Source organism: Nyctibius grandis, chromosome 16 (assembly GCF_013368605.1).
Source record: "Nyctibius grandis isolate bNycGra1 chromosome 16, bNycGra1.pri, whole genome shotgun sequence".
NCBI lineage: Eukaryota > Metazoa > Chordata > Aves > Nyctibiiformes > Nyctibiidae > Nyctibius > Nyctibius grandis.
Window position 1 is genome coordinate 7,986,992 of NC_090673.1, and position 21,411 is coordinate 8,008,402.

General features: G+C 62.6%; 3 protein-coding genes across 4 annotated transcripts in view; 2 read left to right on the forward strand and 1 right to left on the reverse strand.

Moving 5' to 3' along the window:
* LOC137671008 (collagen alpha-1(II) chain-like) overlaps nt 1-8,674 on the forward strand; it is a 78,290-nt gene extending 69,616 nt beyond the window's left edge. The window contains exons 45-68 of the mRNA XM_068414227.1: nt 34-144; nt 439-492; nt 614-667; nt 917-970; nt 1,378-1,431; nt 1,613-1,720; nt 1,931-1,984; nt 2,132-2,185; nt 2,456-2,509; nt 2,988-3,041; nt 3,211-3,264; nt 3,548-3,601; nt 4,298-4,351; nt 5,415-5,468; nt 5,550-5,603; nt 5,769-5,822; nt 5,944-5,961; nt 6,134-6,187; nt 6,385-6,447; nt 6,741-6,906; nt 7,205-7,311; nt 7,582-7,662; nt 7,929-8,117; nt 8,525-8,674. Coding sequence (XP_068270328.1) covers nt 34-144; nt 439-492; nt 614-667; nt 917-970; nt 1,378-1,431; nt 1,613-1,720; nt 1,931-1,984; nt 2,132-2,185; nt 2,456-2,509; nt 2,988-3,041; nt 3,211-3,264; nt 3,548-3,601; nt 4,298-4,351; nt 5,415-5,468; nt 5,550-5,603; nt 5,769-5,822; nt 5,944-5,961; nt 6,134-6,187; nt 6,385-6,447; nt 6,741-6,906; nt 7,205-7,311; nt 7,582-7,662; nt 7,929-8,117; nt 8,525-8,674 — 1,803 coding nt within the window. The remainder of the gene's footprint in view (nt 1-33; nt 145-438; nt 493-613; nt 668-916; nt 971-1,377; nt 1,432-1,612; nt 1,721-1,930; nt 1,985-2,131; nt 2,186-2,455; nt 2,510-2,987; nt 3,042-3,210; nt 3,265-3,547; nt 3,602-4,297; nt 4,352-5,414; nt 5,469-5,549; nt 5,604-5,768; nt 5,823-5,943; nt 5,962-6,133; nt 6,188-6,384; nt 6,448-6,740; nt 6,907-7,204; nt 7,312-7,581; nt 7,663-7,928; nt 8,118-8,524) is intronic.
* A 1,486-nt stretch (nt 8,675-10,160) lies between these two features.
* SLC31A2 (solute carrier family 31 member 2) lies at nt 10,161-15,353 on the forward strand. Of its 2 annotated transcripts, XM_068413976.1 has the most exons (4): nt 10,161-10,284; nt 12,800-12,866; nt 13,695-13,863; nt 14,448-15,353. In XM_068413976.1, exons 1-4 carry the CDS (start codon nt 10,279-10,281, stop codon nt 14,614-14,616), a joined length of 411 nt encoding a protein of 136 aa, XP_068270077.1. In that variant the 5' UTR covers nt 10,161-10,278; the 3' UTR covers nt 14,617-15,353. The 2 variants fall into 2 exon arrangements, with proteins under 2 accessions (XP_068270077.1, XP_068270078.1); XM_068413977.1 differs by lacking the exon at nt 10,161-10,284 and having other exon boundaries at nt 12,813-12,866; nt 13,667-13,863.
* NIBAN2 (niban apoptosis regulator 2) overlaps nt 15,323-21,411 on the reverse strand; it is a 30,619-nt gene continuing 24,530 nt past the window's right edge. Inside the window, exons 8-14 of the mRNA XM_068413975.1 lie at nt 20,572-20,734; nt 19,957-20,144; nt 19,615-19,770; nt 18,941-19,057; nt 18,395-18,502; nt 18,198-18,309; nt 15,323-17,706 (exon numbers count right to left, since the gene is read on the reverse strand). Coding sequence (XP_068270076.1) covers nt 16,577-17,706; nt 18,198-18,309; nt 18,395-18,502; nt 18,941-19,057; nt 19,615-19,770; nt 19,957-20,144; nt 20,572-20,734 — 1,974 coding nt within the window. The 3' untranslated portion in view covers nt 15,323-16,576. The remainder of the gene's footprint in view (nt 17,707-18,197; nt 18,310-18,394; nt 18,503-18,940; nt 19,058-19,614; nt 19,771-19,956; nt 20,145-20,571; nt 20,735-21,411) is intronic.

Consider the following 21,411-nt stretch of genomic DNA (forward strand, 5'->3'; position numbering starts at 1 on the left):
CTTTGCGGTGACACCTCTGTCTCCATCCCCGAGCAGGGTGACGCTGGCCCCAGGGGCCTTCCTGGAGTGCCTGGCCCGGGAGCTGCTACGGGGGAAATTGGAGAAAAAGGCCCAAAAGGAGAGAAGGGCCAAGAAGGTTTGCTGGCAAGTACAGAGAGGGGCTGGTCAGCCCAGTGGGCTCCCGGCCTCCCCGAGGGCTGCCCATTGGGTGCTGAGGAGGGGGCTCGCCGCCACCGGGAAGCCTTGGGCTTCAGGAGCTGCAGAAAATAGTAGGAATTGGCAAATCTCCGTAATTAGGGAGTTTTGTGTCTCATGGGTGTGACTCCAAAATTGGGTCTTGTTGGCACAAAAGGACGGTTCGGGCAGGCCGGGGTAACGCTGCCTCCGGCCAGGCTCCAGGCTGGGACCCTGCTGAGCACATCTCCCTCCGTGTCCCAGGGCCAGGTTGGTGTCACCGGAGCTGTGGGACCTGCTGGAGCCAGAGGACGGTTTGTAAGTCAGATCGTGTCCCTCCTCCCGTTTCGGCTGATCACGGACCTGGCAGGGGGACGTGTGTGTAATTGGGAGCACTGGGCAGGGTTGAATCAATGGGGGTCCTTTGTGCCCTGAACAGGGTGGGACGGGTCTCCGAGGTCCTCCTGGGCTCGACGGTCCCGAGGGAGTGAAGGTACGGTGTGGTGATGGCTCCAACCCTTCATCTCTGGGTGAAATGCCCTTTTCTGGTCTGCTTTCTGCCTCTGGCTGATGGGGGACGTGGTGGGGCTGGCGGTGGTGGAGGAGCTGGGTCAGACCTGGGCAGGCTGGTGACCTGGGGGACCTGCCATGGGGCGCTCCTTGCCTTGTTGCCCGAGATCCAAAGTAAACAAGGCAAGGAGGGGGTTTTCTAGGGACAGAGCTGCTTCCCCTTGTTCCCCAGGGAGATCCAGGGCCACGAGGCATGGACGGACCTGCCGGTGCTGCAGGACTAGAGGTACTGATGCCTGGGATCTTGTAGAGCCGGGAGCTGCCAGAGGCTTCCCCAGTGCTTCACCATCACCAATACAAACCAAAGCCAAAGGATTTATTGCCTCTTAACCGCCCGGGCCAGGGGGCTCAGGAGCGAGGAGGGGTTTTTAACACCTCCCATCTTGGCACTGACTCCCAGGAGGTACTTACGTGCCCCCCACTCCGCAAATCGGACCCTTTCAGTCTGGGGTACCTTGAGGAAGACCCGTTCCTGCTATCACGTCATGGTCACTCCCACGCAGTGCCCGGTGCTGCCGGGCACGTGCCTTGGCCAGCTGAGCGTGGTGTGAGGGAGAGGATGCTTAAAATACTTGCAGAGGGCCTGAGTGCGAAGCACGTGGTGGTGACTCTAAATCCCCAACGTCACCGCAGGGACTCACTGGAGATGATGGAGTCAAGGGAGATGGTGGCCAGCCTGGTCCAGCGGTGAGTACCGGCCCTGCCCCTGCACAGCTTCCCTGGGAAGGGGGTTTGGTGGCATCTTGTGATGGAGCAGCAGAGCCTGTGTGTCACCCGGGGGTGGCCACAAAGCGAGGGCTGCTCGGACCCCACTCTGGGCAGGCTTGGCCTGGAGTGTCATGGGTGCCCCTGTCTGTGTGCACTGCAGGGCGCAGCGGGTGCCCGGGGGCAAGCGGGTGCCCCTGGGCTCCGAGGCTTCACCGGGCACAAAGGAGCCAGAGGAGCGGTGGGTGCCAAGGGAGAGCCAGGCCAGCAGGTAACTCCTCTCTCTGCCATGGGGACGGGCTGGGGACATCCTCGCGGGGTGGCCCTCCCCAGCACAGCCCCAGCATCGGGGGTCCCCGGGGGGAACAGCCCCAGTCCGGACCCCGGGGCGAGGCAGCCGGCTTCGTACTCGCCCTCCTGCCTTCCCCCAAATAACCCGGAGCTGACGCCAGCCTCGTGTTTTGTCCCCAAATGAACTCAGGGTCCCCTCGGGGCACCGGGCGAAGCTGGAGCCGTGGGGCTGAGCGGCACCGAGGTGAGTGGGCTCCTCTGCTCCCCTCTTCTCTGCCTCCGGCTGTTCCCGCAGCCCGGGTCCATGCTGCTGCCAGCCTGCCCTGGCTGCAGGTGGACAACCCTGGGGCTTGTTTTTCAGAGCTGGGTTGATTTTTGTGTTCCTTCCTAGGGCCTGGCGGGGGCGAAAGGGGAGCCAGGCAAGCCGGGAAAACCAGGGCGAACGGTGAGGAGTGGGATGGAGCCATACTGGTTCTCCGTGGCACGGGTGGTGGGATGCTGGGATGTCCCAACCGCAGCCAGGTCCCACACGGGCAGCATCTCCTACCCCCGCGGCCCCGCTCTGCCCAGCCCGCTCCCGAGAGGGGCAACAACCTCAGCTGGAGCCTTCAGCTTCGAGCACCCTCCTGTGCACGCCGCGGCGGGGGGGGCCGAGAGGGGACACCCCTGGCGCAGCATCCTGACGGAGGGGTTTCCTTCTCCTTTGGGCTTTTAGGGGTCTCCAGGACAAGCTGGTCCTAAAGGGCGGAAAGGTCGCAAAGGAGAGAAGGTACCTCTGAAATCCTCCTCTGCGGGTGGCACCTGAGGAGGACCAGGCACGGGGTGGCTGAGCCTGAGCTGATCAACCCTGTTGTGGTCCGTGGAGAGAAACCAGGGGGAATCACCCCAGGGGGACCTGTTTCTCCCCACTGTAAAGGCAACCACGCATCAGGGCCTGGCAAACACAGCCCTTGGGCTGCCTTGGCTGGTTTTTGGGTGAGGGGCTGGCAGGTCTCCCCAGCTCAGCCCCTCCCAGCCCCACAGGGCTGCCTCCATCCTGGCTCAAGTGCCCTTGGGGGAGACAGGGGACCTCCCCTTCACCAGCCAGCTCTGCACCATGACCTTGGTGTCCATCCCCAGGGCCCCACAGCGCCTGGGGAGCTCTGTCCCCCTCTTCCCTGCAGGCAGCAGCGCCTTTTCCCCAGTCCTGGTCCGGGATGTGGCCGGGCTGCTGGTGACCCACATCTCCCATCTCTTCTTCCCCCCAGGGCGATGTGGGGCGTGGAGGGGAAGAAGGGGTCCCCGGAGAAGCTGGCAGACGGGTAAATGGCACCATTGTCCCCATGGAGGGAGGCATGGAGCTGATGCTTGGAGCCCGTGGAGGTCTTGCAGGGGGGCCCTGGTTTGCTGGGGGGGACACAGCGGGGCCGGCTTAGTGCCTTTGACAGGCTTGAATTGCTCATGGTGAGTCTCATGCTCTGTTGTTGCCAGGGCAAGCGAGGCAAGGCGGGCCACCGGCCCCCGAGAGGTCCCCGGGGACCCAAGGTAGGTTGGCTTTGCCCCGCCGCGGCAAGGGCTGCTCTGGCACCCCGGGCAGCTCGGGGTGCTCCCACCTGCTCGAGCCCCCGCTTAGAGAAGGATAAGCCAATGCAGGGGCATCGCATGGCTCGAGGGCTCGGTGTCCCCGGTCCCTTCCAGCCCAAGGTGGGGTCTCCCACACCCCAGCCCCCCCAGGGCTGCTGTCCCTGCAAGAGGCACCGGGGCATCGCTCCTGCCTGGCTCTCGCGCCGCTGGGCACAGCAGCCGGGGTCTCACTTCTGCATTTCAGGGCTACCCAGGTGACGAGGGGCTGGAAGGACCCCAGGGCCCACAAGGACCCTATGTGAGTATGAGCTTGGAGGTTTTGGGGTGCCGGCTGCTCCCTGTTTGGCCCCCGTGGGTACCACTGCACAGCCCAGCTCTGCAGGCAGCGGAAGCAGAGGCCCATTAAAAACGAGGGAGGTTTCCAGGTGTTTCACCCATCCATCGTTCATCCATCTCTTCTTGCCTTCTCCTCCCAAATGAGCATCCCAGCAGTGCCCGTGCAGTCAGGCAAATCACATAATTCCCAAGATGTTCTTCTAGAGGCCAAATACTTCCCTTCCAGTGAAGTGTCTGATGCCTGGCAGTGCTGAGCACTCGCAGAGGGCTGTCCCCGTGTCCCCAGAGGACTCCCATGGCTGGAGGGACCGGCTGCAGCCAGCACGGACCAAAAAAAAAAACCTACTTGAAATATTTTTTTTAATTACTGGATTTTTTTTTTCCTCTATTTAAAATAAAACTCTTGGAAACTTCACAAAACAAAGCGGGGATGTTCTGCAACCAGCCAAGGGACCTGACCTGCATTTTTAACGGGGTTTGCTGAGGGATCATCCTGAAAGCAAAAAATCAAAGATATGATGAGAAAATGCCTCCAAGTTTCTAAAACTGCCTGAAATTCTCAGGATCCTGGCAGCAACCTCAGGTCCCTCCTTGCCAGGGAGCTGCCGGGAGCAGCTCAGCATCAGGGTGATGTGGTGCCGCATCGTTTCTCTCTTAGGGCATCCCAGGGCTGAAGGGCCTGAAAGGAGACCCCGGACCAAAAGGACACAAGGTAGGTGACATACCCTGGGCACAGCGGGGACTCTGGGCACAGGCTAGCTTTTAATTTGCTGATGCCATCGCTTATTCCCCTCTTCTTGAACCACGATGGCTGCAGCATCCTTCATTGGGGGTTAACCACTGTGTCCCCAGGTGCTGGGAGATGGGACCTTTAGACTTTCTCCAAAACCAAGTCCCTTCCCAGCCTCTCCATCCTCCTGGAGCTGCAGGCAGCAGCGTACAGTCTTTTAATCCCCTGCTCTCGGCATCGCTGCTGACGCAGCGCGAGCACTTACCTCCTCAGTGCCGTCACTGATGAGCTGATGGAGCCAACCTTGGCCTGAGAAGCCAAGCACCTCCTCCCCATCCCATCCATCAGCCGCAAGGCTGGAAATAAGGGTGACAGCGGCGAGTAGCTGCTCACAGCCTTCAGGAAAATGAAACCCCAGTAATAAATAAAGCTTTAAACTGATTGCAAGCTGAATGAGCAGTGGCAGAAGTTAAAGTCCAGGGCGTTCAGCAAGGCCAGAGCCTGGGAGCGCAGGCGGGGGGAGGCTGCGGGCAGCTGCTGTGCTGGGGCTTCTTCCCCTGCTCCAGCAGATTTCAGCACACCAGAAATGTTCTTTATTTTCTCAAAGTGTTTCCTGGGATCTTCCGAGGGTTTTCTTGAATGATATTTTTAGTCTGGATTAAAATAGTTTCTATTTCGCCTTTGCAGCTGAGCAGGGGAGGCAGACGCTCCGTCACACCTCCTCCTCCCCAGCAATATGGGGACAGTTAATTCCAGCAAATCAAAAGGATGGGGTGGTTTGGTATTTTTTTTTTTTCAGAAATTTTGCAGCCAGCCCTAAACTGGGGAGTTTCCCCTTTCCAGCCAGGAGGTGTTTGGCTTTGGGAAATGTCCCCAGGCAGGTACCTCCTGCCAGGGTCAGGCAGCAAGCAAACCCCCTGTTCCCTACCCGATGAAGTACCACCGAGGGACTGATTAGAGCAGGGTTCCCGATGCCCAGGCTGGTGTCCCAGGGGGGTTCTACCCTCCTTTTTTGCCACCAAAGCTCTCCCTGAATCTCTCCTAGGGCGAGAAGGGCAGCGTGGGCGACCTGGGCCAGCAAGGGGACGATGGCTTCAAGGTGCGTGGAGGGTTTTGCTCTTTTTTCCTCCCTCCCCTTGGTCCCTTGTCACCCTGTGTGACACACTGCCATGTCTCCTAGGGCAAGGCAGGACCCCATGGCACCCCTGGGAGGCCAGGACCAAAGGGACAGCAGGTAAGGGCAGAGTGGAGGGGGATGGCAACAACCGAGATGAGTATTTGGGGTGAATTCCTCATTTTTCTGTGCAAAATCCACCTGGGGAAGGGGCTGGGTTGTAGAAGGACGTGGGGCTGGGGGATGCCCCGTGCAGTGCCCTGACCTCCTCCGGTGTCTTTGCAGGGTGACACTGGCCCCCCCGGCCCGCGGGGACACCCTGGCATCCCCGGGACACCGGTGAGTCCTTCGCCCTCCCGGTGGGTTTGGGGTTCGCTTCTGGGTGCTGTGGGGGTTACGCTGGGATGGGGCCTCGATCCCGCCTGCCCCCTCTTACCTGGGTCCTGTCCTTCTCTTCCAGGGCTTGTCTGGACCCAAAGTAAGTCGGGGGGAGCGCCTGGAGCCGGGCTCAGCCCTGCCGCGGGGCACCCTCCCCTCCTGCCTTCTACCCGGGCTGCGGGGTGGCCCCGTGGGCACCCTGGGGTGCAGCTCACCCAGCAGCATCTCACCACTTTTGCTTTTCTTCCCTCCTCCGTCTCATCCTTGGGCAGGGGCTGAAAGGCTTGAAAGGGCTGCCAGGACCCCGGGGCTCACCAGGTTTGCCGGTAAGGGGAGCTGCTGATGTCCCTTGTGCCAAACGTTGGGTCCCTTGCTCCCCCGAATTTGGCAGCGAGGTCCCACCGTGCCATGCCGTGCCATGCCATGGGGATGGCCGGCTGCTGGTGCCGTCGGAGGAGCTGCGAGCGTGGCGGGGGGCTCGTGGGCAGCAGCCGGAGTCACCGGCATTGTCATTGTCCCCCAGGGTCTCGCCGGCCCCCCTGGTCCCAGTGGACCCGTGCTGATGCTGTCTGGGGAGGAGCTGCGGGTGAGTGCGTGGGGGCGAGGGCTTCCCACCCCCGCTTTGGTGGGTGCCACCCGGGGAGGGAAGGGGCTGACAGCGATGCTGTCCCGTGTCCCGCTGCTTCTGAGGTCCTCTGTGTGCAAGGACCAAGTCCCTCGCACAAAGAGCAAGCGGATAGGGTTAATCCCTCTCCCACCATGCTTGTCCTTGTCCCCTGCATGTCCCATCCCCTCTCTGAGCACCTGATGATTCTCCTGGCCAAGATAAGGGGGTGGGGGTGATGTCAGCTTGGTTATAGCCCCCTCTTTTTCTTTTAGCATCTAATTTATCCCTCCAACCACCTGAATTACACCGCGGTCTGGGCTTTGCTGGACACCCTGAGCCAGGAGCTGCAAGCCCTCGTCAAGCATCCCGATGGCACCAAAATCAACCCGGCGGCCACCTGCAAGGAGCTGCTGCTGGCTCACCCCAGCCTGCCCGACGGTACTGGGGTGCACATGGGGTCCCCCCATGTTGGCCCCGGATCCAGCCAGCCCTCCCCGCTGGCCACCATGGCAGGATGGGCGGCTCTTTGCAATTAAGAGGGGTTGAGGATTTGGGGGATGAGCTCAGTGGGGTTTCATGGACATCCCTGGAGCAATGGGATGGCAGCCAGGCTGTATCCCAGGAGGGTGGAGGTTGCAGCCAGGGATGTGCCACCATCTGAGGTGGGATGGCACCATGTGGCATCCTCCCTGTGCCAAAAACTGGGTGACAGGAGCTTCCCTCTGCCTTCCTGTAGGGCAATACTACATCGACCCCAACCAGGGCAGCCCCCAGGACGCACTGGTGGCCTTCTGCAACTTCACGGCGGGCGGTGAGACCTGCATAGCCCCTGTCCACAACCAGGTATGGGGTGGCTGTCCTGGGGCAGCTCCAGCCCTGTGTTACCCCTCGGGGCAGTGAGGACAGGGGTTGGTGGGGCTGGAGAGGGACAGTGTGGCCTGTCCCTTGCCATGGTGACCACTGCCATCGCAGGGAGCTCTTGGAGCAGTTTGTGATGAGGATCCTTGTCTTGATGTGTGACCAGGCTGCAGGGACAGGTCACATGCATGGATTGGCATAGCTGGCTCCCTGTCCCCTCCTGGGACAGTGTGACCTGGTCCCTGCTCCCCGCAGGTCCCCATCAAGGCTTGGCTGAGCACCTACACCTCCGAGGACACCTTCGAGTGGTTCAGCACCCTGCCCGGAGGCTTCCTGGTGAGTGCCCGGCCGGGACAGCTGAGGGGACATGAACCCCATCTCATGGGGTCGGGGGTCTCCTAGTGCCTGTCCTGCTGTGGTGGGGCAGTACCCAGGTGTGGGGTCCCACTGGCTGGGCACAGCAGGGTGTGATGCCTTCTGCAAGGAAACCCAAACCAGTGCTTTAGCGGATGGATGAATCCTGCCCCGTTTTCGACTGGGGGGAGCACAGACCCCTCCAAGCAGCCCCCGCTACCCGCTTTTCTCTCTCGTTGCCCCCGCAGCTGGAGTACGCGGGGGCCAGCGCGGTGCAGCTCCGCTTCCTCCGCCTGCACAGCCGCCTGGCCGCCCAGCAGCTCTCCTACTCCTGCAGACCGGCCCCCGAGCAGGGCCAGCCCCAGCCCCAGAAGGAAATCCGCTTCCTCGCCGACTCCCGCGAGCAGAGCTATGCAGCCAGCCTGCATGGCTGCGTGGTAAGCCTGGCCCCGGCCTGACCCTTCTCTAGGCCTGGAAGAGCCCCCCCGACCTTTGCAGAGCCCCTCGGTGCATGTTTGTACCCTCAAGGTTTGGGGTGGACCTGGCACATGAGGCTTCGCGGATGGGCATGGAGAGCATCCTCTCCCTGGGCCCAAGGAGCTGCCCCAGTCTTGGAGAGTGGGCTGGGAGGTGGCAGGGGATGGGGTGGGCTCCAGGGAAGGTGGGGGAGGCCACCTTCCTGGAGAAGCCATGAAGAGCTGGGGATGGAGACCTGGCCATGCCCGCAGGGCTGTCGGGCGCATCAAGGAGCAGCGAAGGGGACAGCGGGTGCTCTGAGAGGGTCCTTCAGGCCCACGGGCCGAGGGTTTTGGTGCCGCTCAGCTGCCCCTGGTGCTCGTTTCAGCTGGACAATGAGTCCTCCATCACCGACACCATCTTCCAGTTCACCACGGAGGAGCTCTCCCTCCTGCCCCTGCGCGACCTGGCCGTCTTTCACAACGGCGACACCTCGCACCAGTTTGGTTTCACAGTCGGACCGGTTTGCTTCAGCTGAAACTGGTGACGCCCAAACTGGTTCCCTCCCTCGCAAGAACTGTCCCAGTCGGGACACGGGCGGAGGCTGGAGCTGCCCGTCCTCTTTGAGATACATGTTTGTAGCTGCATTACGCCACGGACTACACTTCCTTCTGGAGTAGAAGAATATTGTTTACAGAAGTTGTTTCCCTATAAATTATATATATTATATATGTATATGAGAAGGTGCTGATTTAATGACTGACTGGGGGAGGCTCATGTAATTATAACCACTGGGAGCTGTCTGCTAAAGAAAAAAACAAGCAAAAATGCTGCCAGCTTGGGAGAAGGGGAAGGAAAGGGGCTTTTCTCAGTCAAACGCACAAACGCTTGGAGCTTCCTCCCCCCCCGGGACTGGGCTGAGGGTCAGCCCCAGTGCAGGCAGGTCCCTGAAAAGGGGTGAAGGAAGCAAAAACCCCCCACGTCCTGGCTCTGTTTTGGGTCTGCAGCTCATGGGGGGGGCGGTCAGAGGACCTTTAGTGGTGTAGAGTAGACTGGGCTGCAAGGCAGCGTGGCTGCTGGGGGGGCAGGGCAGGGATTGAAGCCGTTTGGCTCCTGTGCTGCAGCACTGTCATGTATCGCTTTATTTTTGTTGTCCCCAGCAGTGTTTCCCTTGCCTTGTCCCACTATTGCTGGGCTGCTTGGCCCCAGGTGGGTATGGGGGACTCCAGAGCACTTTCCGTGTGCCACCTGAGCCCCAGCTGTGTTACCAGCACCCAAACCCCCCAAATCTCAGCTGGCTTTGTGCTGCATTGCTGGTTTTCTCAGCACCCTTCACGGCGTGGGCTCTGATGGAGCCAGGGTCTTAGGGCTAGGGCTGGAGCATCTCTGCTAGGAGGAGAGGCTGGGGGAGCTGGGGCTGTTCAGCTGGAGAAGAGCAGACTGAGGGGGGATCTTATCAATGCTCACAGATACCTTAGGGGTGGGTGTCAAGGGGATGGGGCCAGACTCTTCTCAGTGGTGCCCAGCGCCAGGACAAGGGGCAACGGGCACGAACTCAACCATGGGACGTTCCCTCTGAAAATGAGGAAAAACTTCTTCACTGTGAGGGTGCCAGAGCCCTGGCACAGGCTGCCCAGGGAGGGGGGGGGAGTCTCCTTCCCTGGAGATATTCAAAACCCGCCTGAACACGACCCTGTGCACCGTGCCCTGGGTGACCCTGCTTTGGCCGGGGTTGGACTGGGTGATCTCCAGAGGTGCCTTCCAACCCCAACCAGGCTGGGGTTGTGCGGGATGGAGCGAGGGGCCAAGGGAAAGCCAAGCCCCGGGGGGGCTGGGCCTCCTCTTCCTTTGCCCTGCGATGCTGAGCCCCCCCCGCCGGGGCTGGCCCGGGGAGGCGGTGGGGTGCGGGGGGGGGACACACACAGGACCCGCCCCGCTCCGCCCCACGCGTGGTGCCGGCCCGGCCCCGCCGCACTACAGCTCCCGGGGGGCCCCGCGCCGCGCGTCACCGCCCGCGACGGGCCGGGCTGAGCCGAGCCGAGCCGGGCTGAGCTGCACCGCGCCGGGACGGGACGGGCCGAGCCGAGCCGGGCTGAGCTGCACCGCACCGGGCCAGGCCGGGCCGGGCTCCGCACCGCCGCCATGCAGGTGAGCCGAGCCGAACCGAGCCGAGCCGGGGGGGTCCTGAGCGGCCCCGCAGCCACTCCGGTGTGGGGCTGGGCACAGCTCCCTTAAATCACCCCGAAACCCCGCACCTCCCTGCGGAGAAGCGCTGTGGAGAGGCTGCGGCATCGCCGTTCGCCCCCCGGCACCGCGTCCTCCTGCCAGAGCTTCGCCCCGGTTCCCCTGTCGCCCCGGTTCCCGGTTTGCCCCGGTTCCCCTCTCGCCCCGGTTCCCGGTTCGCCCCGTGCCTCCCCCCGTGTCTCCCCGGGGCTGCGGCAGAGCCAGCCGGCAGCGGTGGCTCCGGCGAGCTGTGCGCAGGGGGGGCTGGCTGGGTGGCTGCTCCTTGCCCCCCTGGGCCACCACGTCCCCACCCCAAAGGCTCTCCTGTCACCGCTCTCCTGTCACCGCTCTCCTGTCATCCCTCTCCTGTCAGGCTGTCGCGGGTGCAGGCTTACACCAGGCACTCACAGCGGGAGCTCAAGTCACAGCACGGACCATAAACCATCACCCTGAAGATCTGCTTCGTGCTCTGTGCTCAGACGTGATGTTTAAGGCTGCCGGGTCCCCCCCAGTTTGCTGGCACCAGCCCCCCCGCAGCAGCATCCCTGCAGGGTCCGGAGGGTGGCTCACACAGGCTCCAAGGAGCACCCCGGAGTGGCGACACCTCCCCAGGCCTCCCCGGCGTGGGGCTGCAGCCTGGGCTGGCTGGGCCGGCGTCCTGCTCGTCGGGCTGTTTTGCAAACGAGGGGCTGGCGTGCAGGGAGGCAGGCTCGTCCCGGGGCCGGGTGTCCCGGTTGGACCGGAGCAGCAGGTCGGGATGCACCAGGCAGCCTGATACTGCTCCACGCAAACACTGCTTGGGGCATTGCAAAGAGCACAGAGATCTTTAGGCCTTGCTCTCTTGACCTTCACACGCCGCATCTCACCCAGCAACGTGCTGTCTGCAGAGAAATCACGCTATAGCATCGCTCTAGGAGAGCAGCGAGGGGCCATTGGCCCAAGGAGCATCGTTTTGGCCACGCTGGGTACCTGAAGACACGTGGCTTCACCCTAGGCTGGGAGAGCTGGGGCAGCGAGGGGACCTTCTGCCGGTCACTTCTGTTCCTCTGTCCCTAAAATAGTTACCTTCTCCTTACATGGCTCTGCAGGCTTGTGGGTGAAGCCTGTAAAGGAGAAATAGCTTCATTTAAAGGCTAATTATCATTAATCTGTTGCCAAAGGAAGCTTAAAAGCGTGAGCCAGTTACACATGTTAATGTGCTTTGGGTAATGAGTGGCTGAAGGGTGTAATTAGAGCCCGTCTGCGGCCGGACACCCGGTTATGGGATGGCATTTCTGGCCGAGGCTGGTCCTGTTGGCTGCATCTGCTGGTGTCGGTAACGGCGGGTACGTGTGGCCAAAGCGAGGTCAGTGCGGCAGAGGAGAGGGCACGAGCCCTTTGAGTGCTACCTGGAGAGATTTGTGGAGAGGAAGAGGAAAAAAAAAACCAACACCCAAATTTTATTTTTTATGGCAAAACAAGCAAGACTTTGTGGCCATGGCATCAGTTCTGTAGGTGGGCTCGGTAGGGAAGAGCAATGCTTGCTCCTCCTGTTTCAGTGTGATAGAGAAGGGGGTTTGATGCCTTTGTAGGTCCCGGCAGCCGATGCTCAGTGCCAGGAGGCATCCCGGGATGAGCCGCCCCGGCACCTGGCGTGAGGCGGGTGCTCTTTTGGCTCTGGGTGCTTTGGTCTGTCCCGACGGTGCAAGAGAAACCCCTGGGAGGCAGAGGGAAACGGAGGGTGGCTGGGCTCCGATGTGTCCACCAGCCTCCATCCGTCTCCCACGGACCTGCCCTTCTCAAATCCGGGCTAACGAAGTCCTGGGCTCATCTTTCTTTATCCCAGGGGTCAACTCTGGCTTTTTCTTGCCAGCCCAGACCCACGCAGGAGCTGGAGGTGAAAACTGTCCTGCTAGGAGTTACAGGAAGAGTTAAGCCCAGTCACCGTGACTGTGATTTTCAGTGCGAGTTCCTCTTCCCATTTCAGGAATCGAGATTGGGGGGGGGAATTGCACCATTTCGTAAAACCCCGTCTGAGCATCAGCATCGGGGCTGAGCCCTTTGGGGTGGTGGGGCTGAGCCCTCGGGGTGGTGGGGCTGAGCCCTTCAGGGTGGTGGGGACTGAGCCCTTTGGGGTGGTGGGGCTGAGCCCTTCGAGGTGGTGGGGGCTGAGCCCTTGGGGTGGTGGGGCTGAGCCCTTTGGGGTGGTGGGGCTGAGCCGTTCAGGGTGGTGGGGCTGAGCCCTTCAGGGTGATGGGGACTGAGCCCTTTGGGGTGGTGGGGGCTGAGCCCTTGGGGTGGTGGGGGCTGAGCCCTTGGGGTGGTGGGGCTGAGCCCTTCGGGGTGGTGGGGGCTGAGCCCTTGGGGTGGTGGGGGCTGCAGATGCGCGTGCCCAGCCCCCGTCTGCCCCATCACCCCGAGCCGGTTCCTAGCGCTGCCCTTTCCTTGGCATCTCTTCCAGATGTCCTTCTACTTCTCGGACACGGTAGTGCTCCTCTTTGACTTCTGGAGCGTCCACACGCCCGCAGGTAGGCTGCCAGCCCGAGACACCCGTCTGTCTGTCCATCTGTCCATCTGTCCAGCCGCAGCCAGCTGTGCTCTCCTCCCTGGGAAAAGGATGCGGGGCAGAGAACCAAGGAGTGGCTTTGCCTTTCTGGCAGGAGTCGTGTTAGCGATGGGCTGGGAGGGGGGAGAGCAGGGCCACCCACCCAGCATTAACACTGGGACACCCTCTGCCTGGGGGAGTCGGGGCAGAGCCGCGTTGGGCTCCACACCCCGCTCTCCCCAGAGCTCTGAGGGCACTGCTGGGTTTTGGCTGAACCTCTCCTGCCCCGATGAGCGTTGCCGTGCCCCGACCATACCCCAGGCAGGGGTCAGTCCTCCCAAGCTGAGAGCAAGGAGGTGCGGGAAGCATCCCCCTCCCCAGGCCTGCCAACCCCCCCCAGGTCACTCAGTGATGGCTCAGCTTCCCATTTTCTTTTACACTCTTATTTTTTACAATTTTTCTCCCAGCATCATATTTTAACCCCACATTTTGTTGAATCCATGCAGAGATGCTCACTTTTTTCAGAGCAACCCCCACCCCAAAGTACTCTTTAGGAATTTAGAGGTGGGGGATTGGGCTAAACACACCATTTCCCAACACTTCACAAACCTGCTGCCTGTCACTCCAGCCCAACCCCGATCCCAGGAGCCCTCCAGTCCCTCCACCTTATCCCATGGTGTTATTCATGGGAATTATGCCCACCCATCCCATTATTCCCCACCTTATCCACGGCCAGGACCCCCCCACGCCCCTCTCTCTCCCCCCACCCCCCCGTCCCCTCAGTACGCAGCGCGGGGTGTCTCTGGCGCAGGGATGGTGCTCTCAGTGCTGGTGATCCTGCTGCTCTCCGTGCTCTACGAAGCCCTGAAGATGGGCAAGGCCGTGCTGCTGCGGCGGGCGCTGCTGGCTCTGCCCCACAGCCTCAGCCACGAGTCGCTGACGGAGCCCGAGGAGGGGGACCCCGGCCCCACGCAGGGCAGGTACCGCAGGGACCCCTTGGCACCCACCCAGCGGGGCCGTGGGGTGGCTCGGGGAGGGGTGTGCGGCCCCTGGGAGAGGGGAGGAAGGCTGTAACGGGGCAGGTGTGGAGCGATGGGCTCCTAGGAAAGGGGTATGAGTACAGCCTCAGGATCCTGAAGGCATCCCAGCCCCTCCAGGGACTTTGGGAGATGTCCAGGGTGGTTGTTCAGCTGTCCGAGATGCTCACGTTCCCCCAGGAGCCACTGTGGGTGCAGGAGGGTCCTCGTGGTTCAGGGATGGGCAGGAGCAGTGGTTCAGGCACCCCAGCAAGGCTGGCCCGGGCGTTTCCTTCCCAGCACAAGTTCCCTGGGTTTTTCCTCTTGTATTTAATCCCAGACCATGCCCGAGGCTGCTCTTGCTGCCAACCTCTTAATAACATCCTCCCCGTTCCTTTGGAGCAGGATTTCCCCCTGCGCTGCCATTTGCAGCCCCCATCCCTCTCCCCAAACCCATCTCTGGCCGCTCCGGGATGCTGGTGGGGAGGGGGGAGATGCCGGCTGTGCCCCATCCCCTCGCTGATGGGGTTTCCCATCTCCTTCCACAGGTGGTTTCGGTACCACGTGGGGCAGACGCTGTGCCACGTGGTGCAGGTGGTGCTGGGCTACATGGTGATGCTGGCCGTCATGTCCTACAACGCCTGGATCTTCCTGGGGGCCATCGCGGGCTCCACGCTGGGCTATTTCGTGGTGTACCCCCTGCTCGGTCGGGGCTAGGCACCCCCTGGGGGGGTGGGCGACGGGCCCTGCACCTCCTGCTACTTCGTCTGGAATAGCTGCTGTCACTGCTGGGGCTGGCCTTGTCCCCGCTGCTGTGCGGGACGCAGCCCCCCCACCCCCAGGGATCGCTGCGGGGACCCTCGGTGCTGGCCCCGCTCGGGTGGGGAGGTGCTGGGGAAGGGGAGCCCCAGGGCCAGCGCTCTGCCACTGTCCTCTGCTGCCCGGCTCTCAGGGAGCTTTGTTGGGGGGTGCTGGGCATTTCCTCCCCCCTCCCCAGCCTCAGCTTTTTGGGGTTCATCCTGGCTGCAATGGGAATGGTCCAGTGACCTGCTGGGGAAGGGGACATGCTGGGGCACCCCTGCCCTGCACCAAGCCGCTCTTCACACAGTGCCTTCGGGGATAGCGGGGGTCCTGCTGACCCCCCCCCCCAAACCCCCTCCTGCGCAGGGCTTCAGGGATGGGGTCGGAGCCGCTCCCAGTGCCAAGGGGAAGCTGCTGCTGCAGGTGCCTCTTGCTGCTTCCTCGGGACCCCCCTTTAATAAAATCATCTCAGTCGGTCGGCTCCTGCCTTGTGATGCTGCGGGGTGGGCTCAGGATGTGACACCCCCAGTCACAGTGCGAGTGGGGACCCCCCAGCCCTACCCCTCCAGCACAGCCCCAGGGTGGGGGGGCAGGAATAAGGACAGTCTCCTCCGGCTTTAAATAAAGCTTTTCCATTTTATTAATTATTATAAGCATATTTTTAAACATTTGTATAACTTTCTTAATAAAATATCCTGGAAGAGACAGGTTTTAAGTTCCCAAGGCGAGGCACTTTGGGGGGGGCCTCCCTGAGCGGGTTAGGCTGGGCACCCCCCCACTTCAGAGGCAGAAACAGCGGCACCTAAATACAGGCGAGGGTCGGGGTGCTGGTCCCTGCTGCGGGCACACACACACGTGTCTCACACTCACCACTCCTGCCAACTCAGGGGCTGGCAGCATCTCTGGGGGGGGGGGAGGGGGCTGCACCCATCCTGTCCCCCTCCCCGCGGCGTGCAGGGCTTCCAGCAAACCGCTGCTGGGGCACCAGCTCTTGGCTCCACCATCACCGCAGGTGCCAAAACCTGCAAAGCTGGAGAAATCATCCGTGCGTGGTGCTGGGGAGCTCTTGGGGGGCAAGAGCTGGGACCCCCCCGCCCCCCACTCATGGTGAGCCGAAGCCCAGGGGCAGCCCCAGCCTGCCCGGCAAAGCTGGGGACATCGTGAGTGCCACCTTCCCCCCTCAGTTTTCACTCTGAACTTAAATAGCTGCTAGAAGATCCGGGGGTGAGGGTGGCCGGGGGGTGGGCACTGGGTGCTGTGAGCCCAAACTGGGTGCCATGAGCCCACGCCTGCCCCAGCTCTCGTCCCATCGGCAGCGGTTCCACCCACCCAGCGTTGCTATAGCCCTGCGCTGCCCCTGGCCCCCATCAGTTTTCCATCATCCCCCACGGCCCTGGCTCCCACTGGCACTCCTGGAGCGGGCTGGGTGGGATGGTGGTGGGCAGGGTCCTGGGAAACCCCCTGGGTTGGGGCAGGGGACACCCCCCGGGGCAGCTGGGAGCACCCCACACACCCATCCACAGCAGGGGCTAGTGCCAGCCCCCGGCACTTGTGCTGGGGGGCAGATAAAGCATCTCTTCAGTAGAAAAGAAGAAAACAAGGCAGAAGAAGGACAGAGCAGAGTGCAGGGGGTGCCCCGTGCCAGTCCAGGGGCCTCCCCCAGTCTGACCCAGTAGGACCACTTGGCCCTGGCCAGCCCTGCGCAGCAGTGGGGACCCCCTCCCCACCCCGGCCAGGCAATAAGGTCTCGGTGTTTCCCATCCCCTCCCTCTCCCACGGCGCCGCTCTCCATCCCCGGCAGCGCAGCGGGTCCTATTCCCCCTACCCCAACCCCGGGCATCACCGGGGCCAGTCCACAGCGGGAGGGGGCCTGGGGCTAGAACTCAGTCTGCACCCCCTCACCGCTCTCTGTCGTGCCCCTGGGCTGCGGGGGGCTGTGCTCGCCACCCCGGAGGGCCACCTCCTCGCCTGTCTCCTTGTCACTGGGCTGGTGACAAGCTGTGCCAGCGGATGGTGATGGGGTCTCGGCTCTGGGTGTGGGTGACGCTGGTGTGGCATGGGGCACCTGGACTTCTGATAGGACATTTGCTCCAGACACAGGTGATGCTGGTGCAGCATGTTGCACCCCAGCCCCTGATGGGACATCGGCTCCTGGTGCGGGTGACGCTGGTGTGGTATGGGGCACCGTGGCCTCTGATGGGACATCAGCTCTGGGTTTGGGTGACACTGGTGTAGGAGGTTGCACCCTAGCCCCTGATGGGACATCAGCTCTGGGTTTGGGTGATGGTGGGGTGGTGTGTTGCACCCCAGCCCCCGACGGGACATCAGCTCTGGGTTTGGGTGACACTGGTGTGGGGTGTTGCACCCCAGCCCCTGATGGGACATCAGCTCCAGGTGCGGGTGACGCTGGTGTGGCATGGGGCACCTTGGCCTCTGATGGGACATCGGCTCTGGGTTTGGGTGACACCGGTGCAGTGTGTTGCACCCCAGCCCCTGCTGGCACTTCAGCTCCAGGCGCTGGCGATGCCGATGTGGCGCGGTGCACCCCGTCCCCCTCACTGCATGGCCCTTGGGGGACATCACCTGGGCCAGCCCCTGCCGCCCCCTCGGTGGCACCGCTCTCCCGCGTGCCGTCGGTACCGTTCGTCAGCCGCTCCTCCGCCTCGCCGCCGTCTCCGAGGGGCTCCTTCGCCAGCGCCGCCCGGATCGCCCCCACCCCATCTGGGGAGCTCGGCGGGGCCCCCGGGGCAGGCTCCTGCTGCAGCAGCACCTCGGCACCCGCCTCAAAGGGCAGGGCCCCCTCGTCGTCCTGGATCACCGACACCACCTGCTTGGCCCTGCGGCGCCTGTCAGCAGGCAGCTCGGCCGCGGGCTGCCCGCTCTGCTCCTCGCCCCACTCCACGGGGACGCCCTCGCCCAGGAGGTGCAGGTTGGGATCGCTGTTGTGCAGGACCATGCTGTCGCGGTACAGGTTGTGCTTCCGCTGCACGGCCGCCTCCTTCACAGCTGGGGACACCGAGAGAGGGGTCACAGGGGCTGCGGGCACGGGGCAGCGCCCGCCAGGCTCGGGCACCCCTCCCAGCCCTCCCCGTGGGTGCAGGGTGTGGGTAGAGGGGTCTGGAGCTGGGCGGGGGGGGGTCAGCATCCCACCCACAGCCAGCCCTGCCAGCGGGAGGGCCGGATGGGAAACCTGCTCCTGGTACAGCTCCCCAGCACCCTGCTCAGGATCATCCCCTTCTCACACAGCCCCCAGCACCCTGCTCAGGATCACCCCCTTCTCACACAGCCCCCAGCACCCTGCATGGAGCCACCCCTCCTCGTCCAGCCCCCAGCACCCTGCTCAGGATCACTCCCTCCTCCTGTGGTCCCCAGCACCCATCACACACCCTCCAGGCGGTGCTGAGCCCAGGCTCAGCTTACACTGACCCCACCCCGTACCCACCACCCACCCCAGGGTGCTGAGCAGGCCCAGGCCCCCCCACGCCACGGGACCCTACCTTGCATGATGTCTTTCATCACCGACTGCAGCACCACCTCCTCGTACGTGTTCTCCACCAGGATGAAGCTGGCAAAGTCCTCGAAGATCAACTCCTGAAACTTGGCCAGTTCCTGCCATGGGGGAGACCCCACTCAGCCCGGGGGGACGGGAGGAGGGTGCTCCCCCCCACCACTCCCCCAAATTTCCCCCTCTTACCCCCTTGCAGGTTGGCGCCAGCTTTTTCAGCAGGAAGGGGATGGTGATCTGCAGCAGGGCCTCCCTGAAGAACTTCTTCCGCACAGTGCTGCTGTCGTAGTCGTATTTCTGCGGGGCGAGCAAGAGGGCAGCCCTGGGGCATGGGGGGGCTGGCAGCCCCCCTGCCCACGGGCACAGCCCCCTGCGGTTTGTGTCCCTCCCCAGCCCATTTGCACGGGGGTCAGTGGGTTCCTCTGCCCCTCGCATCCTTCTCTCCAGCCAGTTCCCGGGGTGTCTGAGCCCAGGTAAGAGCTGGCTCCCCCACCGCTGTCTGCAGAAGGGTTTTGGGGCCAGTACAGGGGTCAGAGGGGACCTGGCTCCTCCTCACCTGCCCCACATCCCAGCAAAATGCATGAAAAATCTCAATATAAAGACGTATTTCCCCAGAAGATTTTTATTAAAATCAGAAAGGTCACGCCTGTCCTCTGCCCCAGGATCCTGGCCCTTGGAGTAAGGCCACTGAAGACCACTGAAGGCCACCAAAGCCCCCAATCTGCCACCCCTCACCTTGAGCACCCTCTCGAGGATGCGCTGGATGGACTTGCACAGGTCGTCTTTGCCCTGCAGCTTCCCCAGCTCCTGATGGAGCAGCGTCTCGAATGTGTACACGGCGTCATCCATTTGCTGCGAGCAGAGGCAGATGGTTGGGGGACCCCGAGGGACCAGCCACGGGGGTGGGCAGGGGGCTCTTTGGGGGCACTGCCACACTGAGATGAGCCCTCACACTGGCAAGGTCCCCAGCATCCCAGTGTGGTATCCATGGGCTTCACCCCGGGGACCAAAGGTGCTGGGGGAGAAGGGTGCCCAAAACTGGTTTGCACACCCCCCTTGTACACCCTGCTCCAGGTTTGGCTGGATCAGACCCCAGAACTGGTCTACTGGCCTCGCTGGTGCCAGTGGGCTTGGTGGCAAAGGGGCAGCTGTGCCATGACGCCCAAGCCTGGGTGCTGAGTCCATGTTGGAAGGGTGCCCCACGCTGCTGCCCACCCGCGGGCTCCCCCCCAGCTCCATCACACACCCTTAGCTGGGTGCCAACGACATGGAGGTCCCTGAGACGGGATAGACATCCCGGCCCAATCCCTGCCTGGTTGGACCAGCCTGGGCTCCCCACTCTGCCTCCGCTCCCCAGCCCTCTGCGCTCAGCCCGGGGGGACACGGGAGGACCCCGGTCCCTGTCCCACCTGTCTCATGTGGATCTGGGCCCTCTGCTTAAAGACAGATGTGCTGGAGACATCAAAACGCTGCTGAAGGCCCTCCAGTTTCAGCTGGTCCATCTTCTCGTAGCATGACTGCATCTTGACGGGGTGGAAGGCCAGGTGGGAAAGCTTCTCCATGTACTGGGGACAAAGCCAAGCTCAGCAGGGCAGGACAGCCTCCACGCACTCAGGGCTGGGACATGCCACCCCACACAGGCTTCATCCCCATGTATTTCTCAGCCTGGGGTCCCCCAGCACTGCCCACACTCAGGATGGCAGCAGGACTGGCCCTGCCACCCCCAAGCCCACCAGCCAGCAAGGTCTCACCTCCACCAGCTTCTCTGGGCCACCTTCGTTGACGATGTTCATGTTCATGTCCGTCACCTCCTTGAAGAACACCTCCCGCACCTCGGCAAAGCCCTGGCTCGTGGGGGTCATCAGGGCCTCCAGGATGGAGGAGATGTAGGGCTGGACGTGGTTACGGACACAGATCTCCGCTTTGGGGAGGACGAACGCTGGGCAGAGAACGGGGTTAAGCATGGTGAGGGTCCTTCCAGCTCTGCAAATCAGGTCCTAAACCAACCCCAGGGAGGGGCACCTGCCCCTCTTCCCAGGCTCCTCCAGGAGAGGTCCCCCAGACCTACAGGACAATGCAAGGGGTTCTTGCAGGGGGCCCTTCCTCTGCATTGAACCCATTCCTGCCCCATTGCCTTTCTTGGTGGGGGGGTCACTGCCCACCTTGTCCCCTACCTCCTGGGACAATGCCAAGGAGGATGTCCACCCTGGCCACTGCGGCTGCTGGCATCTCCCAAAGGGTTCCAGGCCATCCTGCAGCCCAGGAACAGCCACACCGTGGTGGAACAGTGGTGATGCCACGCTAGGAGCCCGTCCTGGACACAGCTACACATATCCATGCCCACGTGTCTCCCTGCAGGGCTGTACCTCGGATCTTGCTGGCCAAGTGCTCCTTCGAAGTGATGATCTGGTCCATGTCCGTGCGGATGGTGCTCTCCATCTGGGGCCGCTCCTCTTCGCACTTGGCCATCACTGCATCGTACTGGGCCTTGGTCTGCTCATAGACCATCCTATAGACGGCATCCGAGATCTGGCGAGAGAGAGGTGGGGTGGTCAGCTGCCCCCCACACCTCCTACTGCCCCCGCTAACCATCGCCTCCAGTACCAGATGCCTGCAGGACCTGCCCAGCCTTCACCCATGCCCTGACCAGATCCACCCTCCCAGCCTGGCAGTAGGTTTTCCACACCAGGGACCTCCCCAGCTGGGTGAGATGAAGCTCCCATGGTGCAGAAGCTGCTTCGAAGTGGTGCCCGTGGGGCACAGAGCTGAGCACTGTCTCTGTCAGCCAACCTGCCCCAGGCACGTCTGGGGATGCTGCAGGTCTGGGGATGCTGAAGGTCTGGGGATGCTGAAGATCTGGGATGCTAAAGGTCTGGGGATGCTAAAGGTCTGGGGATCTTGGTGGTCCAGGGATGCTGAAGGACTGGGGATACTGGTGGTCCAGGGATGCTGGTGGTCCAGGCAGGAGAGCCCCTGACCCCATGAAAGCTGTGCCCTGCCCTGCTCCCCCTGCCCGGGGTCTCAGGAGCCAACCCCCTGAGCAGGATGGAGCCACTTGCTGAGGTTTCACGCTCACTTTGCAGCCAAACGCCGCGATTTCGGGGCCGGCGAGCGGCAGAGCCGTCCCCCCGCTGCCTCCCTCGGGCTTCTCGGCTTCGCAGCTAAGACCACAGCTACTGAAAAAGCAGCGTTTGTGCGTTTTTGGG